Here is a 25,750-nt window from a genome sequence, read left to right as displayed (position 1 = left end):
GAGAGGCATTAGCAATTGCCAGCAAAATCCATAAACTAAAGGCCAAATCCATTTAGAAAACATAAATAATTTGTTAATCAATAAAAAAGAAGGGTAGATGAACTCATTGATTTCACGTGTCTTTATCCACAGCCTCCTTCCGGCGCTGGGTCCGGAAATGACGCTCAATATTTATCGTTACTTCCCTTTGCAAATTTCTGTTGTTAGTTTTTCCAGCTGTTCTGATCCAAGGATGCTGAAGTACTTGCCGTGCTGTGTAGCGCTTCTGGGGATCCACTATCAACAGCCTGGTAATGAGGTCTTTTGCTGCTGTTATGAAAGAAAGAGGGGAAAAGAAAAGCAATGTTATGATTCTGAGAGTTACGCCTTACAAAAGTTCCTCATTTTTCTTATTAGTTTTATCATAACGCGTGTGCAAAGAAGGGCAACAAAGCTGTGAGGGGTCTGGAGCACAGGTCTTATGAGGAGCAGCTGAAGGAGCTGGGATTGTTCAATCTGGAGAAGAGGAGGCTCAGGGGAGATCTCACTGCTCTCTATAACTATCTGAAGGGAGACTGCAGTGAGCTGGGGGTTGGCCTCTTCTCTTGTGGAACTGGTGATAGGACTAGAGGGAATGGCTTCAAGCTGCGCCAGGGAAGATTCAGGCTGGATGTTAGGAAATAGTACTCCTCTGAAAGAGTGGTCAGGCACTGGAATGGGCTGCACAGGGAGGTGGTGGAGTCACCGACCCTGGAGGAGTTCAAGGAACAGTTGGATTTTGTGTTGACGGACATGGTGTAGTGAGAACTATTGGTAAAAGGTGGATGGTTGGACTGGATGACCTTGTAGGTCTTTTCCAACCTTGGTGATTCTGTGATAATGATATTTTTTTTATGGCCATCCCCCGGAGGTATTGTAGCAACCAGATCTAGAACTAGTGACAGGACATGTTAGAACTCCAGTACATTCTTTACTGATTCCAATCTTCCCTGAACAATGACAGAAGAAAGGGAAGGGAATTTAATCATGAAGGCATCCTGAAGGCATATGGCTAGGTGTTCTAATTCATAGGAATTAGCATTGGGTATCTTGTCCCTCAAAGAACGTAGAAGTCATACAGCACTGTTGAGCACGGTTTCTAAAAGATAACAGGAGAGGTGGGTTTTGGGGTGTTGGATTTTGAAGAGTGCAGAAAAGACACTACTAGCCTGCAAGAGGAAAGAAACGACCTCAAAAATTATCTCCACAGAAAACTCACACTGCGTTCTGCAGAGCAAGAACCTGATTCTCAGCTTTTGAGATTCTTTTACACACACATCTTTACAATAATGCAACATAAGCCTGGAGATAATTTTGATGCCTTTTGTTCTTCAGGGGCAATTCTTACAAGTAAGGAGAGCAAAATCTTTGTTCTTGCCTCAGAAAGGGAGCAATCTGTTGTATAAATCAGACCTGATATTCATATTCACAGCAGATGCTACTTTGAGAGGATTAAATTCACATGTAAAATATGTAATCATATAAAACAAGTATATTTGCAATATACTCCAAAATCCACCAAAATCACTGTTCTGAAGAAAAGAGGAGTTTAATGCATTCAAGCCACTCTAGGTAAGAGCTTTATCAATTTTCAGAACTGGTATACATGAATCTTACCTGCAGAAATATTGTCCCAGTATGGGGAAAGGAACTCATAGTGACCCAGCTGTATGATTTGAAACAGCTCTTCTTGATCACGCTCCTGACTGCGAAACGGGGGAAAACCACAGAGCAGAATGTAAAGGATCACACCAGCTGCCCACATATCTACTTCGAGCCCATAGCCTAAGGAAGAAAAAACAAATCACAGCTAATTATCTTTTACTGGAAGTTTTGGTGTTTTATTGGGGTGTTTTTTTGTTTGTTTGTTTTAGTTGGTTAGGGTTTTTTTTGTTTAGTTTATTTTGCTTTTTTGAGGGAGGGTGGGGAAGAGGAAAGAAGACAGACAAAAAAAACAACCTTCTTCTCATAATTGGTAAGGAACTATTTCTTTTTTCCTTCCATCCTCAAAGAAACAGAGAAGCTTTGCCCAGTTTCTAAAAAAGACGAGGTCAGCAGAAGAATAAGTGGCTGGTACACCACACTTGCAAGCTGATCCTCCCTGTTAATAATCACAGTTCTCACACAATGCCTCTCTTCTCCAGCATGCTCCACAAGTGTTATCTAACAAGACCAGAGTCAACTGGGGACTAATTGAGAAACATGCAGGATATATTTCTGAAATAGCTCTCTCATTATTTTTAAAAAGAAAAAAAAGAATTAAGAGAGTGCCAAGTTTCCACTGAAATGTAATGTAGTATGAGATGTGCAACCCAGCTCCACAGACCAAGACACAGAAATAGCTTTTCTTGAGTAATTAATAAAAATTGACTCCATTCCAGGTCTGAATCTTTCTGGATATTAAATACCAAAAATTCTCTCTGATATAAACCATGCTTTGGTTTGTGAAATAAGTTTAACATACGTGTTCAACATCCTTTTGCACTATTACAGGGCCTTGAAAAACTGTTTGAGTTACAGACATGAAACAAGGGTGACCATCCTAATGTTCCAAGATAAAATTTTGCTTCTTTCCCCAATTTCAGCAATCGTTATCTATGATGCTGTAATGCTTTGTCTGCTTCAAATGCCTTATCTGCTTCAAAAATCACAGCTATATATCACATAGACCTTAATAAAGAAAATATGACTGATACCATGCTTGTATTTGTCAAAAGCTAATAAGTGTTTTATCCTTTCATAGATTTTGCTGCTAGCCAACCTACCAGTAGGTTGAAACATTCTGGAATATTTCCATGACTACAAGGTTAGAAGTAATTTTATGACTTGCCAGAAATCAGAGATTTATACACTCACCCTTCTCAGCAAGTATCTCAGGGGCAACATAGGTTGGTGTTCCACACACAGTAAATATGGGTTTTGTAACCAGCTTTGCAAGGCCAAAATCTGCTAGTTTCAGTGTAGTAGACTTATCTGCGTTGTGCTGAACCTATACTCAATGAAAAAATAAATATTTAGTTTGCAGGCATTTTAAGATTGCCTGCTAGATAAAGGAAGTAGTACTTTTGTAGTAAAGAGTAAGAGGTTCTAGTAACGGTACCCGCAAGTAAAAGAGAGTGAAATGGAAACCACATTTTGACAAACAGTATTCAGAAACTTTTCTCTTTCCACATAAATAGATGGCACATGTAGTTAGGAGGAAAAGCACTAATGGAAAAGGAAAAGGCTCTACAATTTCTGGCACGCATTTCCAAGAAATGAAAAGGAAGAAGACCGAAATCAAAGGGGAATGAAGCAAAGATTTATTTTTCCCCTTAGGAAAGTGAAGAGGAAAACTGTGGGCCTCAAGATGTACCAAGGCAGGTTTAGAGTGAGCATCAGAATTTCTCTACAAAAGGAATGGTCAGGTGTTGGAATGGGCTGTTCGGGGAAGTGGTGGAGTCCCCATCTCTGGAGAGGTTTAAGAGATACATCTAAGCTTCACTGAAGGACACGGTTTAGCGATGAGACTTGCTAAGTTAGGCCCATGGTTGAACTTGATGATCTTGAAGGTCTTTTTCAACCCCATTCTATGATTTTATAAAAGTGGTATTTCCAAATATGCCACAGATTTTATGCAGACATCTGAAAAGCCTTCCTGCATTGCAGGTCTAAAGTGAGAAACAGGGTTGAAGGAAGTGTTTTATTTTCTTTCCAAATTACTCTGCAAATACCCGCTGCCCTGAAAATGAGAGTCACCGTAATCACACAGTAAGAGCAGGAAAAATTGATCCAACAGAATGCTCTCCAACACGTCTTTCCAGCAGTTTCCACCTCCTGCATCCACACAGATTCTAATTCTGTGTGCATGAGTGTTTAGCATTAATTTGTAATGCAGCTAATGAAACATTATTTTGAGAGAAAGTACTGAAAGGTCAAGCCATGAATAAGGTAGTAGGATAATCAAACACATCGGTATTTTTAATGCTGGTTACTGAAACTCAAATATTCTTTAAGTAAAAAACAAAAACAAAAACATTTTTAATGAGAAATTACCTGTCTCTAACTGCGAGGCAAAAGGACTTCACATGACTACAGGAAAACCAAGAAAATCTGTTTTCAGGTTTTGAACAGACAGAGCAGAATATGATGTGACAGGAATACTTCAGGCTTTAACACCTCATACTTTGCCATCAGGCAGTGCTTGAGGCAGCCAAAAATTCAAGATGCTCTTTTATAACTAGGGGTACAGACAGGATAAAATTTGCACTGCCCTACATTACAGCCAGTTAATTCCCATTTATCTTCCTTACAGAAGCTGTAAGCACTCTTCCAGTTGTAACTAAACAAAAACTTTCGAGGTTTTTTCCTGTTTAAAGAAAAAATGAAGGGTTTCTCAGTGTGAAGAAGTTGCCTAGAGCTGTGCAGACAAAGCTTCCGTAGGACAAAGATAAAATGCTACCTTCTCTTTTATTGAATTTGTTAATTTCATGAAGGTTTTTTTTGTCATCACACAATGTAGGCTCCACAGCTAACAAAAATGAAAAACAAATAACAGTTATTTTCTAGAGCAGCATCTATCCACAAAATCAATATTTTAATAATGTGGTCAACAGTGGTAGAAAGTTACCAAAAAAAAAAAAAATCACAATTGAAATACTCAATTTCATACGTGCTACGTGAGCACGAATACACTTTTTGACCATGTATATAAGGATTTTCAAATTACATAAGGAAATGATGTCACACATGGAATTTCAACTAATATCCTGCACTGCACCAGGACTAATAACCCTGGAAAGTTTATACAATTGAGTTTTTTGGTTTGTTTCTTTTAATCAAATCAGCAAGGGGAGAATATACAGGTCTGAAGTCCAACCCGTAAAAGCCAGTAGTAATTTTGCTTGAAATATACAGTTACACTTTTTACAAGAAAGCCATAGCCCTAATCTCACATCGGAGCACAAGGTGGCAATACTGCACCACATGTTTGCGAGGACAAAAATCACTGAACTTCCCTTTTCCTTCACCAAACAGCCAGGAACACCATGCAACGTAGATATATTTTCACAGCTTTATGATAATAATTTTTAAGACAGCATGAAATCTGTCAGCATGTCTGGAAACCTCAGCATAGACCTCCTCAGCATCCTCACTCAAAATAACTCAAGGGCAGCACAGATCAACTGGGCATACACTTCATCCCAAACGTTGTGTTCTCCAGTTCACCTTTCCATCACCTGGCAGCAAAACAGAAACTGAGGCAAATATGCTTTTTTCAAAGAAAGGCTTCTCAGGATATTCCCTCTTGAGTGTTTACTTACAGAGTAACACAGAAATCTCTTCTCAAAAGAGATCTAACCCCTGATTTCTGCCATATATGCTTTGAAATGGTGCAAAGCAAAAACTCTAACATTAGAGGGTCATACTACCTTTACCACGATACCTGTTACAGCATCTGTATTCAAGACTACACAAAAATGGTTCCACAAGTTCTTCCAAAAGTGCTGCCTCATCTTACCTGCCTAAAGAGCTAACTGAGATGAGGAAGAGCAGCATACAAATACACTTTGTCAACAGATGGCCAGCTTAAGCCAAACAAGTACTTGTGCCGTTCAGCTGCAAGGTAAGTCAGCAGTGGTAACCCCAAATCAAAGGGAATCAGAAATGCTTGCTACTCTCTTGAACACAGGATATCCAAATATTGTCTGTGGATTTCTAGCCACACACCTGAAAGACTGTATTATACTAATACAAAACAAAGCTTGTTTTCAAAAAGGGATAAATCTGGTCTTTCCCTTTTTTTCCTGTTTGCTGATAACTCCAAAGTTCTTGCTTGTTTTCATATCTATGTTGGGAAATCCATCAGGGTGTTTAAAAGATTATTTAAAACATTAATATTCCTCTTTATGCATGTGTGTTTCGTAGTCCAGATTCCTCACATCAACATAATGAAATCAAGCTGATCCATGGGACTTCTTGCATATTACAACAAGAGCTAAGGAGAAAGCACTTCTTACGCACTGGAGCTTTCAGTCATCCCACACTGGTAGACAGAAGAATCTCTCCATCTCTCACAAAGAAATATCTCAGAAAATAAGCTGCCTAGGTTTATCATACTGAAAGCACCCAGCAGGATACTTTTTTTCTTTTTTTTAATGTCTTTATCAATGACTTAGACAGGCATACTGAGCATACCCTCAGCAAGTTTGCTGATGACACTAAGCTGAGTGGTGCAGTTAATGAGATTCAACAAGGCCAAGTGCAAGATGTTGCACTTTGGTCGAGGCAATCCCAGATATGCTTACAGACAGGGAACAGAACTCATTGAAAGCGGCCCTGCAGAGAACTTGGTGGTCCCAGTAAATGAAAAGCTTGACACGAGCTAACATTGTGCATTTGCAACCTACTGTATCCTGGGCTGTGTCAGAAAAGGGGTGGCCAGCAGAGCAAGGGAGGTGACTGCCCCCCTCTGCTCAGTCCTTGTGAGGCCTTGTATAAATCACTTGTGTCCAGGCTGGAGCTACCAACACAGGAAGGATGTGGAGCTTTTGCAACAGGCCCATAAGAAGGCCGTGAAGATGATCAGAGTGCTGGAGAAACTCTCCTACAAAAAAAGGCTGGGCTTGTTCAGCTTAGAGATGAGAAGGCTCTGCAAAAACATCAGTGCAGCTTTGCAGTACTTAAAGGGAGCTTATAAGCAGCAGGGAGATTGACTTTCTACAGTCTGATAGTGAAAGGACAAAGGGGAATGGCTTTAAACTAAAAGAGTGGAGATTTAGATTAGATATTAGGAGATCTTCTAGAGGGTGGTAAGGCACTGGAACAGGTTGCCCAGTGGATGCCCCATCCATGAAACCTATTTAAGGCCAGGCTGGATGGAGCTCTGGGCATCCTGAGATAGCAGTTGGCAACTCTGCCCACAGCAATGGCATTGGAACCAGATGACCTTTAAGGGCCATTCCAACCCAAGCCATTTTCTGATTCTACAGTTGAACAGGATTTTAACTCCAATGCACTTGGAAAACTGTGACAGCGTTTTTTGTATTTGTAAATAGTGTCACAAAACCAAAGTCACTTCATAAAAAGGTTACACTTCACAGTGTCATACACATGAAAACATGAAGAAAAAAGGAGGAGCAGGAAGAGAAAGAAACTCAAACTCATAAGCAGCTACAACACTATTAGTGTGCTTGGGACTGGCACAAGGATATAAGTTTACGGTCACAAATACAGAAATATGCATGCCCAACATCAAAAAAAGGGGACAGGGATGTGGCTTTACATTTTCTACAGTTTTAACCTGGAAAAAGATTCTCTACACTAAGTTTTTGACACACAAGACACCACCTGTGACATTAAACAGCAGCCCCTAGCTAAAAATCTAGTTAGGAAATTCCACTCCCATGCATTTCCAGTTAGCCCTAAAGAAGGGCCCACCTTATTTTGCGAGACCAAATACACCACACTGCAGAAGCTTGGTAGCAAAGGCTTTCTTGCTGAACATTTAATCCTACGCCAGGTGATTCTGTCAGTGGAAAGGGTGGGTTTCAAAGCAGGTGTCTTCACACCAGCTGTCACACAGATTTTGTTTTGGTAGCACAAGTCACCACCTTTCTGCCTCACAGCTATACTGCAAGGAGTTTGAAAGCTGTGAGCAGACACAGTAATGAAAGACGGAGGGAGAAAGGCAAAAAGGATACTGGAGGGCTGTCACAGAAGTCTTTAACTAGAGAATATTGCCATAAGAGCAACAGGAATAGCATAGCAAACCAGTAAAATCAGGTTTCTAGTTCCTGTGTGAACAATTTCACAATTCACTAGACATCAAAGTATATTTGCACCTTTTCCTCTGTAAGGAGGGAAATAGTTTCTCTTTCCCCAGCTGCTTATTTTCATGAAACCTCTGGACTAGATTAGATTGGATATTAGGAAGAACTCCTTCACAGATAGGGTGATGAGGCATTGGAACAAGCTGCCCAGAGAGATGACAGTTGCCATTCCTGTAGGTAATTAAGAGCCATGTGGACATGGTATTAAGGGAGAGGGTTTAGAGGAGGAATTCTTAGTGTTAGGAAATGGTCAGACTTGATGATCTTGAAGATCTTTTCCAACCTAAATGATTCATTGAAAAAGTAAGGGCCTATTTCTGTCCTCTGTGCACAAACTGCCTAGGGAGACCAACTGAGACAGAAATCTGTGGTGTAACAATGTGAAGTGAAGCAAGAGCTATCCCAGAACCAAGGACAAAAAGGAGACATTGCAGGATGTCAGCACTTCCAGCAGACAGCTTCCAGCCCTTCGCCCAATAACAGCAGATAAACCCATAAAATTTGCTTCACAAATGGTTGTTACGGTTCAGCTCTGGCTGTCACTAAGCTCAACTGGAGCTGTCCTTCTACTCTAAGGAGTCAGCACAATAAAATTCAGAAAGCCAGACACCTGCTCAAATGGCCTGTATATTTTTAGGGGCACTTCTTAGATACATGATGAGCTAGCCAATATTACCAACAATCTACAGACTCATTTGACTTTTTGAATATACTAACTTAAAAAAAAAAAAAAAAAAAAAAAAAAAGCTGTTTCTGAAACAGCTATTCAACCAATTAACAAGCAAGGTGAAACCTGAAGAGGTAAAATCTTCTTTCTTGTTTTGTTTGTAATGCAGTTCTTAGATGACAAAATACCTACACAGTGGGGGGCAAGGCTGTCCTTGAAACACATTTTCTGTGCTTGCAGCCAGAGCAGGCAACATAATGACTTCTGTGCTACAAAAATTTGACACGGCCCATGGATCTTTGTATGGCAGTGCTGTGAACTACAAATGAAGACCATCAGATGAGACCTGAACCATGCCTCTCTTTACACTTACTGTATCACTGTGAAGATTACACACGATACACAGAGAAGCATCTGGTCTCATATGTTTCATATGCACCAGATTAATTTCAGTAAAGAGGAAGGAGCAGAACCTGGCTTATAATTGAAAATCAGCTTCTGGAAGAAATTCCTTCAAGTCTGAGTAAAATTTTGCTCTAATAGCAGAACAAGGGAAGACAGCAGGGTCCAGAACCATACTTATTTCTGCAAACCAGCTACTTGCACTCCCTTTTACTTATGCAAACACACCACTTAAGTATTTTTGTCAGACTAATCAGAATGTGTAGCAGGACCAAATATAAACACCACTGGTTAATCAAAAGGTCTGGATATAAACCTTACAGGCCCAGCTTTCTTCCACCTTTGCACAGCCTACAGGCTACACTGCTGCCTTTCTCCAGAAATTCACACTTGCTAACATTAATTCCCTTAAGGAACTGACTGGCACATAGGACTAAATTGTCTATTATCCTTTTTTGGCTAACTACAATCTTCCATCAGCAGATCAAATTAGCTCTGTTAGAGAAAAGCAAATATTTGATGACTGCCGTCGATGAAATTTGGAACCTAGGAGAAGAGCGTAACAAATGACTGGCAAGGAACAGTTGTTTATTTTCACACTCCTATAATGGGTGTCATACCAAGAGTCAATATTGAAAACATTTCCATGCATATTTACATGAGAGTAAGTCTCCTCCATCAGCGACGGATACAAAGAACATGATAGAAGAAAAACTTGTAGAAATCACTACAGTAGAGGACTACCACAGTGCTATTCAGGATGGGTGACTGCAGGGGACAAGAACTCTACCAAATGTATTAAAATTGCTAATGTCACTTCTTAATTTTGATCCACAAGGAAAACAGCTTATGATTCAGTACATGCTTTGTGAATGCAAAACATTGAAGCTTGGGTACCTAAGTCCAGATGACAAACAGCATGGTAGAATTCCAGAAAAATACAAATATTCACTAGCCTTGAAAGCCTGGCTATTTTCATTTGAATTTCTACTTGCAAACATCATCATCTGCTGCATAATGTAGATGTATGCAAAATGATCTGAAAAGCTAATTTCATTTCAAGGTTGCATTCACTTTCCCAAGCAGTTCTGCGACAGTGTATTCTCTCTGCATATTCTTTGCATAAAACTATTCAAACATTCATAATAAAAAGGAAAATAAATGCGACTCCTGCACAGTGTTTGGCAATGCTTACCAAAAGGTTCTCTGGTTTGAGGTCCCTGTGGACAATGTTCTTACTGTGAATATACACCAGGGCTTCACACAGGTCAGTGATCATGACAGCAGCATCGTGCTCTGTGAACTTCACACTTTCTATGATTGCATCAAATAAGTCCCCTCCTGGGACATACTCCAGGATTAGATAGATCTCAGCCTCCGTCTCATATACTTCAATTAAGCTTACTATATTGGGATGAGAAAGACTCCTAATGATCAGAATTTCACTTTCCATCATGTCCTCCTTCCCCTTCAGCTTGGATTTATCAACAATTTTCATGGCGTATATCTGATTTGAGTCACAGCGGCGGCATTCCTTCACCACTGCAAAATTCCCATCCCCAATAGTCCTGCCAATCTCATAGTGGTTTTCTACATCAGTTCTGCTTTTTATAGCATGCCTTCGGCTGGCGATTTCCAGTCCCTGAGCCTTGTTTTCTTCCTTATTCAATCTACGCTCTCCTGTTTTCTCTCGTCGTGTCATGTCACTCTCCCTATGTACAGCATTTCCCTCTCTCCTGGCACCCTCTTCTTTAGCCCTTTGTCCCTCTCTACCATCCTTATGCGTTTTAGATGGTTTCTCAGCATCCCTTGGAGTGTCTTTCATTAGCCAACCATTTTGGTTTGTTACACAGCTACTTCCATTTTCTTCCTTCATTTCATGAGCTATCTGGCGCCCTTCTACAGCACTCTTCTTTATTTTTACTACTTCCTTCTCACGGTTTTCATGTTTCTCCAGATCCCTTTCCTTCTCAATGCTCCTTTTTTGTTTTTCCAGTCCTTCATTAACACTCCTATGTAGAGGCTTCCAGGTCCTCCTACAGCAGTTATCTTTCCAGCCAACGTCTTCATCCTCTAGAGGAATTTCTGAAGCTTTCTGGCAATTCCTGATTTTTGCATTTCTTTCTACGTGGTACCTCTGACACGCACGTGCATTCAGGTCTATGTTCTCAAATGAAGCCTCAGCCTGCCTTTCCCTTTGCAACTTTTGCCTGGCCTGCCTTTCCCGTTCACACTTCTCACACCTCAGTACCTCCACTGAACTCTCTTCTAACCCTTTCTCAGGACTCCTATCTTGGTTAAGGTACCTCTCATCTTCTCGAGCTTTTCTAGAAGGCCTCACTCCTTGTTCACCATTCCAACTCCCTCTGGTCCACTTTTTTTTGGTTCTCATTTTTTCTTCTTGCCTCGTCTTGGATTGATTTTTTCCAGCTACCATTTTGGGAGACACGGCATCACTGCAGGTCTTGGCAACTTCCACCTCATCGAAGCCACCATCCACTTTTGAAGCTTTATCACACAGCCTGCTCTTCAGTTTTTGGGACTGCTCCTCGTTCTGCTGAATTGCACTGGCAGCATACGGATTTTCAGGACAAAGTTCTTGTATTGCCACTTCCAGGTTCTTCAGTGTAAGGGGCTCCCTGCCCAGAGCTATGAATGCATCACCTTCTCTGAAGAAGTCAGAAACACTCTGGATTTCTCTGCCTCTTAGACTGTAAAGCTTTCTCACACGATCATTCTTCCAACGTGGAAATCCCAGAGCTTCTGAAATGTCAGCCATTAGCTGTTCAAAGGTCTGCACTGATCTCCTGTTCAGAAGCAAGGTTATCTTTCTCAGCATATGCCCACAGGGTCTCACCACTGTAATAATCCTTGGCTTCACAGGACTGTGCTCTGAATGTACAGTGTGAAAATCATTCCGGGGATTAAAACATGAAGATCTACAACTGCTTGCATTCACACATTGCTTTCCACAGTTTCCACGACCAACAGGAGGACAAGTCCCACGCAGTTTCCTCTCTGTTACCTTTGAGCTTGCACTTTGTGACATATGCTCAAACATGCTTCGGTGTCCTAAAGCAAAGAAAGAGTGGGTATGTTATTCATTTTGCATCACTAGATCTTTATGAGTAATATTTTCTATGTAAGTGCTGAGGTTACAAACTCAAAGTCAGGATACTTGCATTCAGTGCTTCAACGAAGCCACTAAAAAGTAACTTCACACACACGCAACTACAGGTGCTGTTTGTGAGGAAATACATACTTATGTTTGTGAGAAAACATAAATACAGGATTTACAACAAAGAGATTCTATTTAGAAAAAATACAGTGCCTAAATGCCTTCATCTGCTAAAAATCCCCCTAAAAAGAGGCTTACTTGTTTAACATCCTTTTATAAATTTACCTTCCACGAACTTACTAGTTTCCTTCCTGAACCCAATTACAATTTTCACCTCTAAACCCTGCAGCAAGTTCTATAGTTGTACTGCATGAATTAAAAGATATTAATTAGTTTTGTTTTCAGATTGCTATCAGACGAGTATGTGTGTGCAACCTTATACTCTTTATAAGTACCTCCCCTCTATGTTCCCTGGACCATTTGCTTAGTTTCTAGACTTCTATAACAATTATATAAGTTATTTTATAGTTATTTTTATACTTTTTTTTTTTTAATTACTTTTATTGTATTTTTTCCTTAAAGAAAGGCCATCTTAATTCTGTTTGATATTTTGGTTTGACATTTTCTTCTAAAAACATAAGTAAAACTACAGAGTCTTGAATAACTTTCAGGGACAATGATTCCTCCAACATTTCACCTTTGAACACCAACCAACACAGAAAATTCTTCACATGTATTAATGAAAAGGAAGACCTAAAAACACGATACATGGTTATGGCCAAGTCATCGCATAATTCAGTTTATAAACTCAAGAACACACTAAGAATAATATCACTGTAAGTATTCAGATCTCATGTACTTATTAAAACTTGATTGCCAGGCAATTCTTTTCAGTCTCAGGAAATAAACTTCTATGATGAGATCAGAGAATGCTTCCAACTCCGTTTAATAGTCTTATAATTCAGTAAGGAATAAACATTTAATGAATTTGAACTAACAGGCTCAACCCAAAGGAACCCAAAGAATCACAGTGATTACTGTAATTTACCAGGAAATTCCCATGCTTACCTCCCAGAGAATCCCACCCATTTTTAATACATCATTATGACTACACAGCCACATGACAGGGTTACAATCTGCAAAGGAAAACTCATGCATTTGACAGCTCCTCTTGGGGCTACAGGTAAGATACACATGTTCAAGAGCTCTGGCAAGCTGAAACCTATCATGTTTTGGTTTTCAACTGCTGAAATGCCATTTTCAGTATTTCAAGCTCTGTATTTTTTCTTTCTTCAAGGTAAAACAGAGTGAAAAGCACCTAGGAGAACCAAGAGATGTTGCTGCAGGCCCCCCCTCTGCTACTGCCTACTGTTTAGTGCTACGATGCTGGCATTCCTTCACTGTGATGCTCTCACCCCTAAGTGTTGTGCCCCCTCAGCACGTCCCATAGCTCTTGGCTTCAATTCATCCCTCTGCCAAACAAATATATATTTTCTTCTCCAGATAAATATTACGAAGACACCCGGCTGCCAGTATGCTGATCGAAGACGTAAGCAATTATATAAGAGCTATGTGACTAATGCTTGGTGGTGGCACAAGTTATTTCTGTCTTCATTCTAGTTTTTAAGGATGATCTTGTTACTGAAAGATGATAACATGTGCGAGTAATTTTTAAAGCAGGTATTTACATCGTACGCAGAATAAAAGCCAATTGTGAATGGGGGGGAGGGGGTGAGTCAGATATAATAATAGTTCTTGAAATATAAATTAATTTCAGGCCACGTTGGCTATCAGGAACTGCTGAAACTCTGAATTTAATCAGCGCTTTCAGATTCTTGTATACCCACTGTCAAAGCATCACCTTGCTTACAGGAACAGCACGTGACATTTTTACAGCTTACTATCTCGATGCAACACACAAACAATTGCTGCACTAAGAACGACTTTTCCCATAGATTACGTTCCTCCCAGCTCTGCTAGCATTACCAAGCCTTTTGCAAACCATTCATTTTAAGTGCCTGGTTACACTGTTGATTATTTCAATTACATCAGTAATGTTTCCTCTCTTCACTAAGTCAGCTAAGCTTCAAATGGGAACCACATTTATTTTTTATTCTATAGCTAACAGAGCAAGAGCAGTTTTATTCAATTAAAACTAACAACCCAGGAATGTGCTTTTGTGCTTGTTAAGCTGCCTTCATTCCTAGCCAAAACAGCTTGACACAAATCATAAGTTAAAACACATATATAACCATTGAAGGAGTAAGAATATTATCACATCTTCTTCTAACAGGAAAAAAGAAGTTACATGAATGCCTAAATAAACACAAAGTTATCTCCTACTGTTTCCTGAGGAAAGTGGGAAGTGCCAAACTTTGTCAAAGCGGTTGCAATGACTAATCTGTGTATTACATAAACTAAAAGATAATTTCAATTGCCTGTTGCAGCTATGCATTTTATTCATTTTCTAGTTAAGCAAATTTTAATTATCTGATATGAAGCAAGCCCCAGTCTTTCAGGAAAGAACAACACAAAGCAACAGCAAGCATTTCTAGAAAGCCTTTAAATACCCTAAATGAATCCTAAAGCTTCCAATCATATTGCTTCAAACCTCGTTTCTATATTTAAACAGAAGTGGGAGAGAAAGGAAGAAGGAGGTGGGATTAGAAACACACTTCAATGAGTCTGAGTGCTTGCAACTGATACATCAGAGAATCAAACTTGTTTTCCTTTTCACTGTCTTTGTGAGAGCTAATGGTTATTAAAATTTATAAGAAATATGTGTATTTTATATGCACAGATGCATGCAAATGCAGTGGTTATTCTGTTTTGCTTTTTAACTATATACACTTGCAAACCACTAAGTATTAAAAAATAGGGTGATACAGAAGATGAAGGCAGAGACGTAGGGGAGCAGCAGGGCTGAGACTGCTGCTGGAAGGGCAGAAGCACCGCGTGTCCCACCTAAGCCATCCACGTTGGCACTGAGAAAAGAAAACTAGGGCTCAGAGCAATACAGCATTCCAGATGAAGATGACATGATGGTCTTGTGGGGTAAATTGTTCACATCAAGTCCTTAAAGGAGCAGGGAGGATGAGACAGAGGCATTTGAGGACCCAAGTACACAGCAGGAAGAGTTCAGCTGTCTGCTGAGCACGGTGCAAGTGCTTCCTGGAGAAAATGTCGGTTGCTGCATGGAGCACAGCTTCTGGGGTTCATTTATAAAAGCCAATTCAAAACCCATTTGCAAAGTCACAGTCAATTCTAACGGGAGCGGAAGGTGAGTGTGAAGTATAGAATAGAAAAGCACTAAATTTCCTTTAGAAGACCCCTCCTTGTAGGGGTTTGGTTCACTTAAGCACTGAAGAACATGTGTAGCAGAGTTTGCCAGAGGTGTCCAATCATGACAATTAAAAATTTATTGCTGCTATTTACCCTTCAAAAGTTACCCCTTCCTTTGACTAGTCCAAGATTTGCTCATTAATTAAAATATTTCCACTCATCTTACATTCCTTCTTGGCACTCCAGTTGGAGATCACAGTTTCAGTAATTAACTGAATGGTTTACCCAGCAGCTAATTCTGCTATCAAGTCACAGGTTGTCGTGCAATTAAATTTTTACAAGGAGTATTACAACACAATTGAAAGCAGAAAGAAATAGTGAGGTAAGATTGAGTTATGGCATCACATTCTGCGAGTAAAATGTTGCTGCTTAAGTCCTGTATTTCATTTCGAGGGCTTTGGATCAACATGAGAGTCTTCACTCATGAATGCTCCCTAAAAAGTTATGAGGATTACTCACACAAATAAAGCTGCACACGATAGAAATTGTGTATTGGGAGTGGTTTTGATGTATTGGTCCCAAAACAGCACACTCGAGGCACTGTTTCAAAGAGGAAGTGAAAGAATAGCACTAAAAGCTGCCTTTCCCTTAGGCCCCAGAAATTCCTATTGATGATATACAAAACAAAGATGCCAGGGTGGGGGAACAGTCTCAATCTGAACCAACTCTTCAACTGTGCTGAAGTAATAAAAGCATCTTCAAGTAGTTGGGAGCAAAGAATCTCCTCAACCTTGAACTCAGAACAGCAAAGTGCATAACGGAACAGGTTACCAGCATGCATCAGCAGCCAGATGCCCTGGAAGCCTGCTATCTTGAGCTCCTTTACTTGCTGTAAACCATTAAATGTTGCAAGTTTCAGGGCTAGCCTACACCGTTAATGTCCGAGACTGAAGTAGTAGCATGACCAGTCTTAAGGCACTAAATTAGTTACACGGAAACAAAATATGATCACAGGCATCCTTTTACAGCAAGTAAATTTTACATGGGCATTATTTACAGCTCCACAATTGGAAACACTGGTGTTGATTTTTTTTTTTTCTTCTCTCTCTCTCAAAATAGCCATAGCTCCCTGTCTTTTCTGCCCTCCTGATCACTGTGCCTCCCTGCCAGGCTTTACAGCATTTTAAGAAGGGATTTTCTTTGAGTCAGGAATTTATTATAGTAACAATGAAAGGCTGCTACCCTGCATCAAATAACCAAATAACATCCTATGCAGAAAAAGGAAGGCAGAACTCACAAGGTGTGGATAGAGACAGCGTTAAAGACTGCAGGACAATCCCAGCTGCTCCTAAGAAAGCTCTAAAGGCTTACACGGCTCAGATCCAATGAAGGCCTTTAGGACTCAAGCATGCCTTAGCCCTAGCAGGATCAGGAATTATTTGTGAAATGTGGGATAAAGAGGCCTGGAAAATGGGTTAAAAATGGAAGCTGACAAGCGAGGAATGCAGAAAAAACAAACACACACCACCACAAAAGGCAATGGGACGTAGAGTTTGTGGGGAGAGAACAAGATTGGGAGTAGGAAAAGGACCTTGCTCTTCTGATATCACCATTCAAAAGCCAGCCTCCACGTAGCTGAAGAAGGAAACCTAGCTGAAATTTGCCATGAGATAATATGAGAAAAGAGAGGACCAAGAAGTCACAAGTGGGGACTGGGACAGACTGCAGAGAACATGGCAAATAGGCCCATAGTTAGATCTTGACTAGCAGCAATTTCTGGGAACTTTGCTGACCCAGTGAGAGCAGATGGAGACTGTAATTTGGATGCAATAAAACATGAGAATATGAGCAGGCTGGGAAGTCAACCTAGGTGCTGAACTTTGGCAAAAGGACAGGACTGGGAGCTGTAACAGAACTGTCCTCACTCCCTGGCAGGCTTCTCTGCAGTTCTGGTCATCTACCTCTTTCTATTGCCACTTCATTCTTTTGTAGATAAACTGGAATCAGGACTGCATGGACAAAAAGCATTCTCTATAGAAACTTAATCTCTGCAATTTGAAGAGTTGAAAAGAAGTAAAGAATATAGGAAGAAGAGTTATACTGCCTAAGGGAGCACAGGCCTGGAGAACTGGGCAGTGTCTGAAGCAACTCTACAGAGTTTCAAAGCAACCAACCTAATCTAGATTTTTCAGAGTGAATTATATTCTGGTGACCCAAACAACATCTGGAGAGTTGATCTGCAGAACTGCTCAGTGCCCATACTTGTAAGGGAAGTTGCTAGAAGCTGTGTGTCAGACACCAAGTAATACAACATAACACATATGTAACACTAAGCCATCCCCAAATCCTCAGCCTGTGCATCTCAAGTGATGTTTCTGCCCACGTTAAAGTTTTTTTTCACTTCATATTTTTGTATCTTCTGCTGAACAAAACACAGTCAATGTCCTCCCTTTAGTGCTTTCACAGAGATATCAACCCACATTTGCTGCTGGAGCAAAAGCCACAGCAGAAAATCCTACAAGTTAATAAACCAGCAATAAAAGCGGGGTTCAAAAAGCATGCAGTGAAAGGCATGAACAGCCAGGGTAAACTGCAAGCAGACGCTCATTATTAAAGCTTCGTCCATCCTATGCACTGATGGAGCCAGAGACCCTGGGGAAAAAAGCAGCCTCTGATAATTTAATTAATGGTTATATCATAATGCACAGGAACAGGAGTAGGTGGCAGCACCACTCATCAATAGTCATAAAGGCTTGACTTTGTAACCTGAATAATGTTAGATTCTAAGTACCTGGCCTGGTGGAAATATATTGAGTAACTATACACGTTTGGAATATCTTTGATGCTAAGACAGCTCTAAAACATACTACATGATAAAATATTACTGTAAATCATACTGGATCATAAACATGATCTACAAAAACAAACAAAATAAGCATGATGTAAATAGTTGTAGACGAAGTGTATTTTATCAGATGACAACAGAAATCAATCCATCATGCTGTTTGCATGTATTCCAATCTATTAGCTATTGGTGCAGCAGGAAAACAAAAACACATTCCATCTTCCAAATACTCCTTCTCACGTGGACACCTTCAAGAACAGCTGTAATACTATCACAATCAAAAAAGGAATTTAGTTTAATCTCTACAGCATCACTTCTACTACCCTAGTGGGCATCTCCAATCATGCTCATGCCAGCATATTCGTGTTCAGTTTGTAGTAGCATAACAGAGATAACTGCTGACCCAGTCTAACCCAATCTACAGAAAACTAAAATCCCTCAGCAGCTCAGGCAGCATTCTAAGTTCACTGAAGAAAAACTAATCTGAACTTATCCACAAAAAGGAGAAACAAACTAGAATAATACATCTGCCTCATAAGTATACAGTTTTAGCCCTAAAAGATCCTATAAAATTAGTAAGATGGGCTTCCAAGTTCATTGTATTTCATGATTTCACATCAAGCATGCTTATCTTTGCATGAAGTATTATTTCTTAACTGTCAGCCCAGCAAATTCAGCTGTGTGTCAAGTTGGGTTCCTTCTTTCCCACACGTCACCAACAGAACTAAAGTTTCTGCTGGGCAAATTATGTCTGGTCCTATTAAGCGACAGCTAACGTGTCAGCTGTGAGGAAAGACAACATCCTTGGAACTGATCATGAAGTACAAAAGAGTGGGAAACACACACATTCGCACCCACTCCCTGATCTCAGAAGCCCTAGGCAGGCACCGAGCAAGCTTTTGATTTTAAGAATGAAATAAACATTATGCCATGCAAATCAGAAGCTAGACATCTCCCAATCTTTCTGTTCCCAAAACGTCTATTCTCATTCTTTCACACATTTACTTCCTTCTTGTCCATTTCCCTCTCTCTGTTCACTACCAGCTGTGGGACAGCAGCACCCAAAAAGCAGGCAGATGTAGAGATGTTAAGATGGGAAGGACTGTCTGGTGGGACAGCCTGGCTGAAGAATCTTGTATCCAACTGCACTATGGGCAAGGGAGGAAGCCTGAGGGATACCCACCCTGGATCTCTTGCTGTACCTACACGATCTCTGGATTCTTCCATTCTGAGGACTGATGCTGCCTCTGTGTCACCCACAGCCCAGCGTGGGTGCCAACCTGCAGTGGAACACATGTAGGAGGCTCAGCACGCAGGAGCATGTGACCGTATTTACTGTATTTGGGAATCATGAGGGATAAATGACATTTAGCAGCTATCCTTCCTTCTTTCTCCTTAAAGAAGGTAAACTCGAGAGTTCTCCTTTCCTCTTCTTTATCTTCCCTGCACTTCTGTGAAATGCCCAGAGTCGCTGCTGCCCTGTTCCTTTCCCATCTGGCTCCCCCCAGAGACTGCTGCAGGGCAGCCAGATTTGCCCTGATGGTTTCACACTCCCTTTCCCCATCTGCCAATGGAGCTTGGGCAAAAATAACCCTCCTGTCCACTCATCTGCTCCCCCTGCAGGCCCTCAGCAACCCCACTACACTGAGATTTTTCTAAACCAAGCCATTTGTAATTAAAAAAATAAAATATTTACAGCAAACACAGATGGCTATTGCCATGTTAGTGTTAAACTGAGCTGAATCACTCAGATCAGCAGATGAAAGTAAAGATTACATGTAGTCTGGTAATGAGTCACAAGTGCCATCACTTTTATGGGTTTTTTTTTTAAGAGTAGAACTCCACTTTCATTATATATTCTTTCTGACATTTTAAGGGTAGAAAATCAAAAAAGTGAGCATGAAGAAAGTCCTTTAAAGAAGTATACAAATGCATAATCTGTAAAGACTAAGTGCACTACGTGTGAAATCAATCAATGCTTTCAGACACACGAAGCTTGTTTAACTTATAACCCTGCAAAATGCCAAAAAAGGAACATTATGAAACTGCTCATTTATTTCTTTTTTTTTTTTTTTCCCCCCAAAGATGACAGGCAGAATATTTTACTGGGAAGAGACTTGCCTGCTTTTTGGAGTTTGACAGGTTTAGGGTCAGCCTCAGTAAGCAGAGAAGTGAGCTCTGCAGTCTGGGACCTTCCAGCACAAGAAGGCAGAACTGATGGAGGGAAACAAAAGCATCTTACACAACAGCAAGGTTTGCCAGGATCCAGCTGGCAAAATTCTCCATCTGTTTCTCAAGGCTCAATGCACAGGCAGTTTCACTTCCACACAGATGCTCCTGACCTCTAAACTGCCACAGACGTAGGTTGCTCCGAAAGTAATGCCTCCTATTTATTTCCATGGAAACTACAACAGATCCAAGGAGCACAATGACACCACTTGATAGAGCAAATTCTTAGCTACAAAGCACTATTTTTCAACATCGTCACCACCATCAGCTATGTATTTTCACCAGCAGCAAACAAGAGCCTGCATGCCATGCTTATAAACGTCTGCACCAGCAGAGTTGACCCACTGTTGTGGCCTGCTAAAACACATCACTCGCCACCTCTCTGTGCTCATATCTACTGTTGGGTCTCCATAAACATTCAGCTAGTGGCAATGAACGTCAGTGGGTGCCATATTTTCCATACAGATGAATTCAGTGACACATCTTTGCTTCTTACAAGCTTCCACGTCAGATGCCTATTGGTCAGACTGCCTCTCTGCTGCCACCTTTCACATCACAACAAAACGTAATGAGGTACTGGTGGGAAGATTCAACCCCTACTGCCACACCACCAACATGCACCTCTGACATCGTGGGCCAACATAACAAAATGGGAGGCATTACTTTTGGAGCAGCACTAGTATTTCTAATTAATTGCTGCTGTTTCACCACAGGTAAGTTTCCACTGCTTCTTGTTACTCTTAGCCAGCTTTGTCTCAATCAAATGAGCAGGAATCCGTTTCTTTCAGTTTGGGATTTTACTTCCATTGCTTCCTAAACCTCAATTCGATGACTAATCAGTTGCAACTGAGCAGACCCAGTGGAAAAATAGAGAGCATGCAGAGGTGTCACTGAGGGTTTAATTAGGCTTCCAGATCCTTTATTACCGTAACTTTGTTGCATAACTAAAGGAAAGACCTGCCAGAGCCTGATTCTCCATCTGCTTTACAAAAGGGTGATTTACCCCATTTTTTTACTTGAAAATCCAGCACATTCAGGAGAGGTTAACTCACAAATGTTACAAACCTCACTGTTATAGAACTGTGTTTTCAGAGGAGAGTCACATACTGAAGTAAACATGGCAAAACAAATGGTTTTGCAATACTTTTAGAAGAAAACGGGTTTCCTAGGCAAATCTCTCAGGCCTGCATTGATTATACTTACAAACACAACGACAAGCAGAAAGATTGGGATTTGGACATCGCTGGACATTTCTCTGCATTTCTATTTACTATATCATTTGAGGTGATAAGAAAACTTAAGAAAAAAAAGGAATCTGAGTTCATGTGCAGGCTATCAATACTGACAGAATAAGAGACAGTGTTTTCAGAATGATTACTGAGAGCTGCTTCTAAGAATATATGACATTGGCAATTGTTCAGCAATCCTTACCACAATTAGACAACTAAATTACACTTAGTAACAGAGGGAAACAGGTAAATGCACCTGACTTTCATTTGCAATGATGGTAAATTGCTGCTAGATAAGATGAACAATTTGCAAATACTACCAAAGCCTCACATTTACATCAGAACCAGTTGAGGCAGAAGCTCTCCTGTCCTTTGGTTAGTATTTCCATTATCAGATGAACATTCTCCAAATGGAGAACGGAGCACATATTCTGAGAACAAAAAAAGCCTGGAAAGCAGTATGACTTTACAATACAAGAAATGTCACATTCACCTCTTTCAACCATCACGTTCTCAGCTCTGATGCAAGTTACACTGGAGCTAATTAAAAGATCCACATTATCTACAGTAAGAGCAAGAACAGAGCTAAGTGAGACTGCTAGTCACCATAATGTTCTCGTGCTAATTGCATGTACAAGAAAATCTATACGACACTGACTTGAAATGTTTTTAAACGTTTAGGAATCAAATCAAAGCAAAAGGGCAAAAGCAGCAACAGAAACCAAGTCAATTAGCCCTGGAACTGTTGGAAAAGAAGGAAGGACCACCAGCTTCCTTGTTTCCTACCACACTGCATGTATTTCTGTAGAAAACACACTGAGCTTAGTGATCTGAGAAATGGGGAAATGAATGCCACACAACTTCCCTCAGTCACCACGTGCTGAAAGCCCCACAGATGCCAAAAAAGTGAAGCTCCACAGAATGCAACTAGAAAAAGCAGCGGTGCAGCCATTACAAAGCAGATAGGGTCAGCGCTAAAGATACATTCAAAATGCAGCTTAGGGTGCCTAAAGCAATTCCCTTGAAAAACAGCTAACAACAAGACAAGGTAACTTCTGCACAGTTCAAATTCAGAGTCTTGAACAGTAGCCAATAAGCTGAATTAAAACCAAGTTATCTTCCCCGACAGTTTAAGCCCAATTATCCAATTCAGGTTAATGAACCACAGATGGAGATTCATCAGAAGCTATCTCTCAGCGGAGATGTGTCGGCATCCTATGAACATCTTCATGGCAAGTACTGAGCCATTCTGGTAGATCCACACCCACTGCACTGCAAGAAAGAAATTCTGTGGGATCAGTCCTACCCAAAGAGCTGCAGGATAGCTTCCTGAGCTGTAAAACACAGCTGCTTCTTCAGAAGACTGTGACAAAGTTGCTGTAATAAGTGCACTTGCACCACAGAAAGCAGCTCTAACATGTGCTGTAAGCTTTGTTGCGCCTGCTGTTCTGTCAGTCTCTGCTGGTTCTCAATGTTTCAGAGTCAAAACTGCATTTCAACTACGTAAAAAACACGCTGAGAGGAAAAAGCGGAGCTGAATAAAAAGATAAAAAGGAGGTGGGAAAAGAAACCCACATGCAACCAAACACAGGCATTTCTACATAAAGCCCAAAGCAAAAGCATGCAAGATGCACTACCAGATTCAGTATTAAACTCTTAGATTGGTCCCTCACAAAATAAATTCAAAAAGGCTCAGAGTTCGGTTACGCTGTTGTTCGGTTTGCCTTATCTCCGGGTTTCCCCTTTTAATGAACTTCTCAGTACACAGAAGTTTCTCTCTAGGAGGTTATCCCAAGCTCGGCATCTCACAAGATGAAAACCACCAGCCCAAAACCAGCAGCCCAGCCACATTCAGGGGCATTGCTCACCGTACGCCCCCAGAGCCCGGCAGAAATTAAGGCTGCGCCAAGTTAAGGGGCACCTCTCTTAGAAATACCGGTTCTGTTCTTAAGAAACGAACACAACCGATCCCGCTACACAAGGCGACGCAACCGGGGCGGTTCGGCTGCCTCACGCCTCAGCACCCCGACGTGGGGCACCCCGACCCTCCACACCCTCCGAGCCCACGCGGAGACCGCGGGGGCGACTTCCAAGCCCACCAGCCCTACCCTGCAGCCCGGCTGCGGCGCTCCCCCACCTCCCCACACGACCCTCGCGGGCCGCGGCGAGGCGGGAAAGGCACTCACCCGCGCAGTGGCCGTAGGGGCGGCAGCAGCCCGCCGCGGGGTGCAGCGGGGGCGGCGCGGCGGCCGGCATGGCGCGGAGCTTGGGCTCGTCGTCTCGCCAGCCACACCGCGCCTCCCGGCTGCGAGGGCTGGGAAAGGGAGGAGAAGCGGCGGCGGGAGGCGGTGCCACGCAGCGGTCACACCGACGGTCACGCCCCTCCGCCTCCCCGAGGCGGCCCGGCGGGCGGCTCTGCGTCGTTTGATTTGGGATAGGTGAAGAACCTGGTAGAAGTGAAGAAACCTGGTAGCCTTCTATGATGTTGTCTCTGGCTGGGTGGATAGGGGGAGAGCAGTGGATGTAGTCTACCTTGATTTCAGCAAGGCATTTGATACTGTCCCCCATGACGTCCTTATAACAAAGCTGAGGAAGTGTGGGATAGATGAGTGGACAGTGAGGTGGGTTGAGAACTGGCTGACTGGCAGAGCGCAGAGGGTCGTTGTTGGTGGTGCAGAGTCCGGTTGGAGGCCTGTAAGCAGCGGTGTTCCTCAGGGGTCTGTGCTGGGTCCGCTCTTGTTCAACATCTTCATCAATGACCTTGATGAGGGGATAATGGCCACCCTCAGCAAGTTTGCCGATGATACGAAGTTGGGAGGATTGGCTGACACGCCTGAAGGCTGTGTTGCCATTCAGCAAGACCTGGATAGGCTGGAGAGCTGGGCAGAAAAAAACCGGATGAGGTTTAACAAAAGCAAGTGTAGAGTCTTGCATCTGGGGAGGAATAATTCCATGCACCAGTACAGGTTGGGGGATGAGCTGCTGGAGGGGAGCTCTGCGGAAAGGGACCTGGGTGTCCTGTGCTATTCAGCACTCGTCAGGCCGCACCTCGAGTACTGTGTCCAGTTTTGGGCCCCTCACTGCAAGAAAGATATTGAGGCCCTGGAGCGTGTTCAAAGAAGGGCAACGAAGCTGGTGAGGGGTCTGGAGCACAGGCCATATGAGGAGAGGCTGAAGGAGCTGGGAATGTTCAGCCTGGAGAAGAGGAGGCTCAGGGGAGACCTCATTGCTCTCTATAACTTCCTGAAGGGAGGTTGTAGTGAGCTGGGGGTCGGCCTCTTCTCTCGTGTCATTAGTGATAGGACCAGGGGGAATGGTTTCAAGCTACGCCAGGGGAAATTCAGGCTGGACATGAGGAAGTATTACTTTTCAGAAAGGGTGGTCAGGCACTGGAATGGACTGCCCAGGGAGGTGGTGGAATCACCGACCCTGGGGGTGTTCAAGGAAAGACTGGATGTTGCGTTGAGGGACATGGTTTAGTAGGAGCTATTGGGAATAGGTGAACGGTTGGACTGGGTGATCTTCTAGGTCTTTTCCAACCTTAGTGATTCTATGATTCTATGATTCTATGATAGGTTGGCCATGAGCCAGCAGTGTGCCCTTGTGGCCAAAAAGGCCAATGGCTTACTGGGGTGCATTAAAAAGAGCGTGGCCAGCAGGTCAAAGGAGGTGATCCTCCCCCTCTACTCTGCCCTGGTAAGACCTCATCTGGAGTACTGCGTCCAGTTCTGGGCTCCCCAGTACAAAAAAGACAAGGATCTCTTGGAAAGAGTCCAGCGGAGGGCCACGAAGATGGTGAAGGGCCTGGAGCATCTCCCCTATGAGGAAAGGCTGAGTGAACTGGGTCTGTTCAGCCTTGAGAAAAGGAGACTGAGAGGGGACCTGATCTTGGTCTATAAATATCTAAGGTGTGGGGGGCAGAATGGCGAGGCCGGACTCTTTTCAGTGGTGAGTGGAGACAGGACAAGGGGAAATGGCCAGAAACTGGAGCATAGGAAGTTCCGCACAAACATGCGCAAGAACTTCTTTACAGTGAGGGTGACGGAGCACTGGAACAGGCTGCCCAGGGAGGTGGTGGAGTCTCCTTCTCTGGAGATGTTCAAGACCTGCCTGGATGCCTACCTGTGCTACCTGATGTAGGGAACCTGC

At 42.1% G+C, this 25,750-nt stretch overlaps 1 protein-coding gene across 1 annotated transcript; it reads right to left on the bottom strand.

Annotated features, from left to right (window-relative positions):
• Nucleotides 1–112: 112 nt before the first annotated feature.
• On the bottom strand, nucleotides 113–23,857 carry DCLK3 (doublecortin like kinase 3; the record flags this gene model as incomplete). Its single annotated transcript, XM_079538214.1, has 5 exons — nucleotides 113–309; nucleotides 1,636–1,803; nucleotides 2,875–3,007; nucleotides 10,094–11,970; nucleotides 23,788–23,857. The coding sequence occupies 5 exons, from the start codon at nucleotides 23,855–23,857 to the stop codon at nucleotides 113–115; spliced, it is 2,445 nt and encodes an 814-aa protein (XP_079394340.1).
• Nucleotides 23,858–25,750: the final 1,893 nt, after the last annotated feature.

Source organism: Tetrao urogallus (genome assembly GCF_951394365.1).
Source record: "Tetrao urogallus genome assembly, chromosome: 7".
NCBI lineage: Eukaryota > Metazoa > Chordata > Aves > Galliformes > Phasianidae > Tetrao > Tetrao urogallus.
Note: the sequence above shows the minus strand (reverse complement) of the source record. Positions and strands in the feature narration are given on the sequence as shown.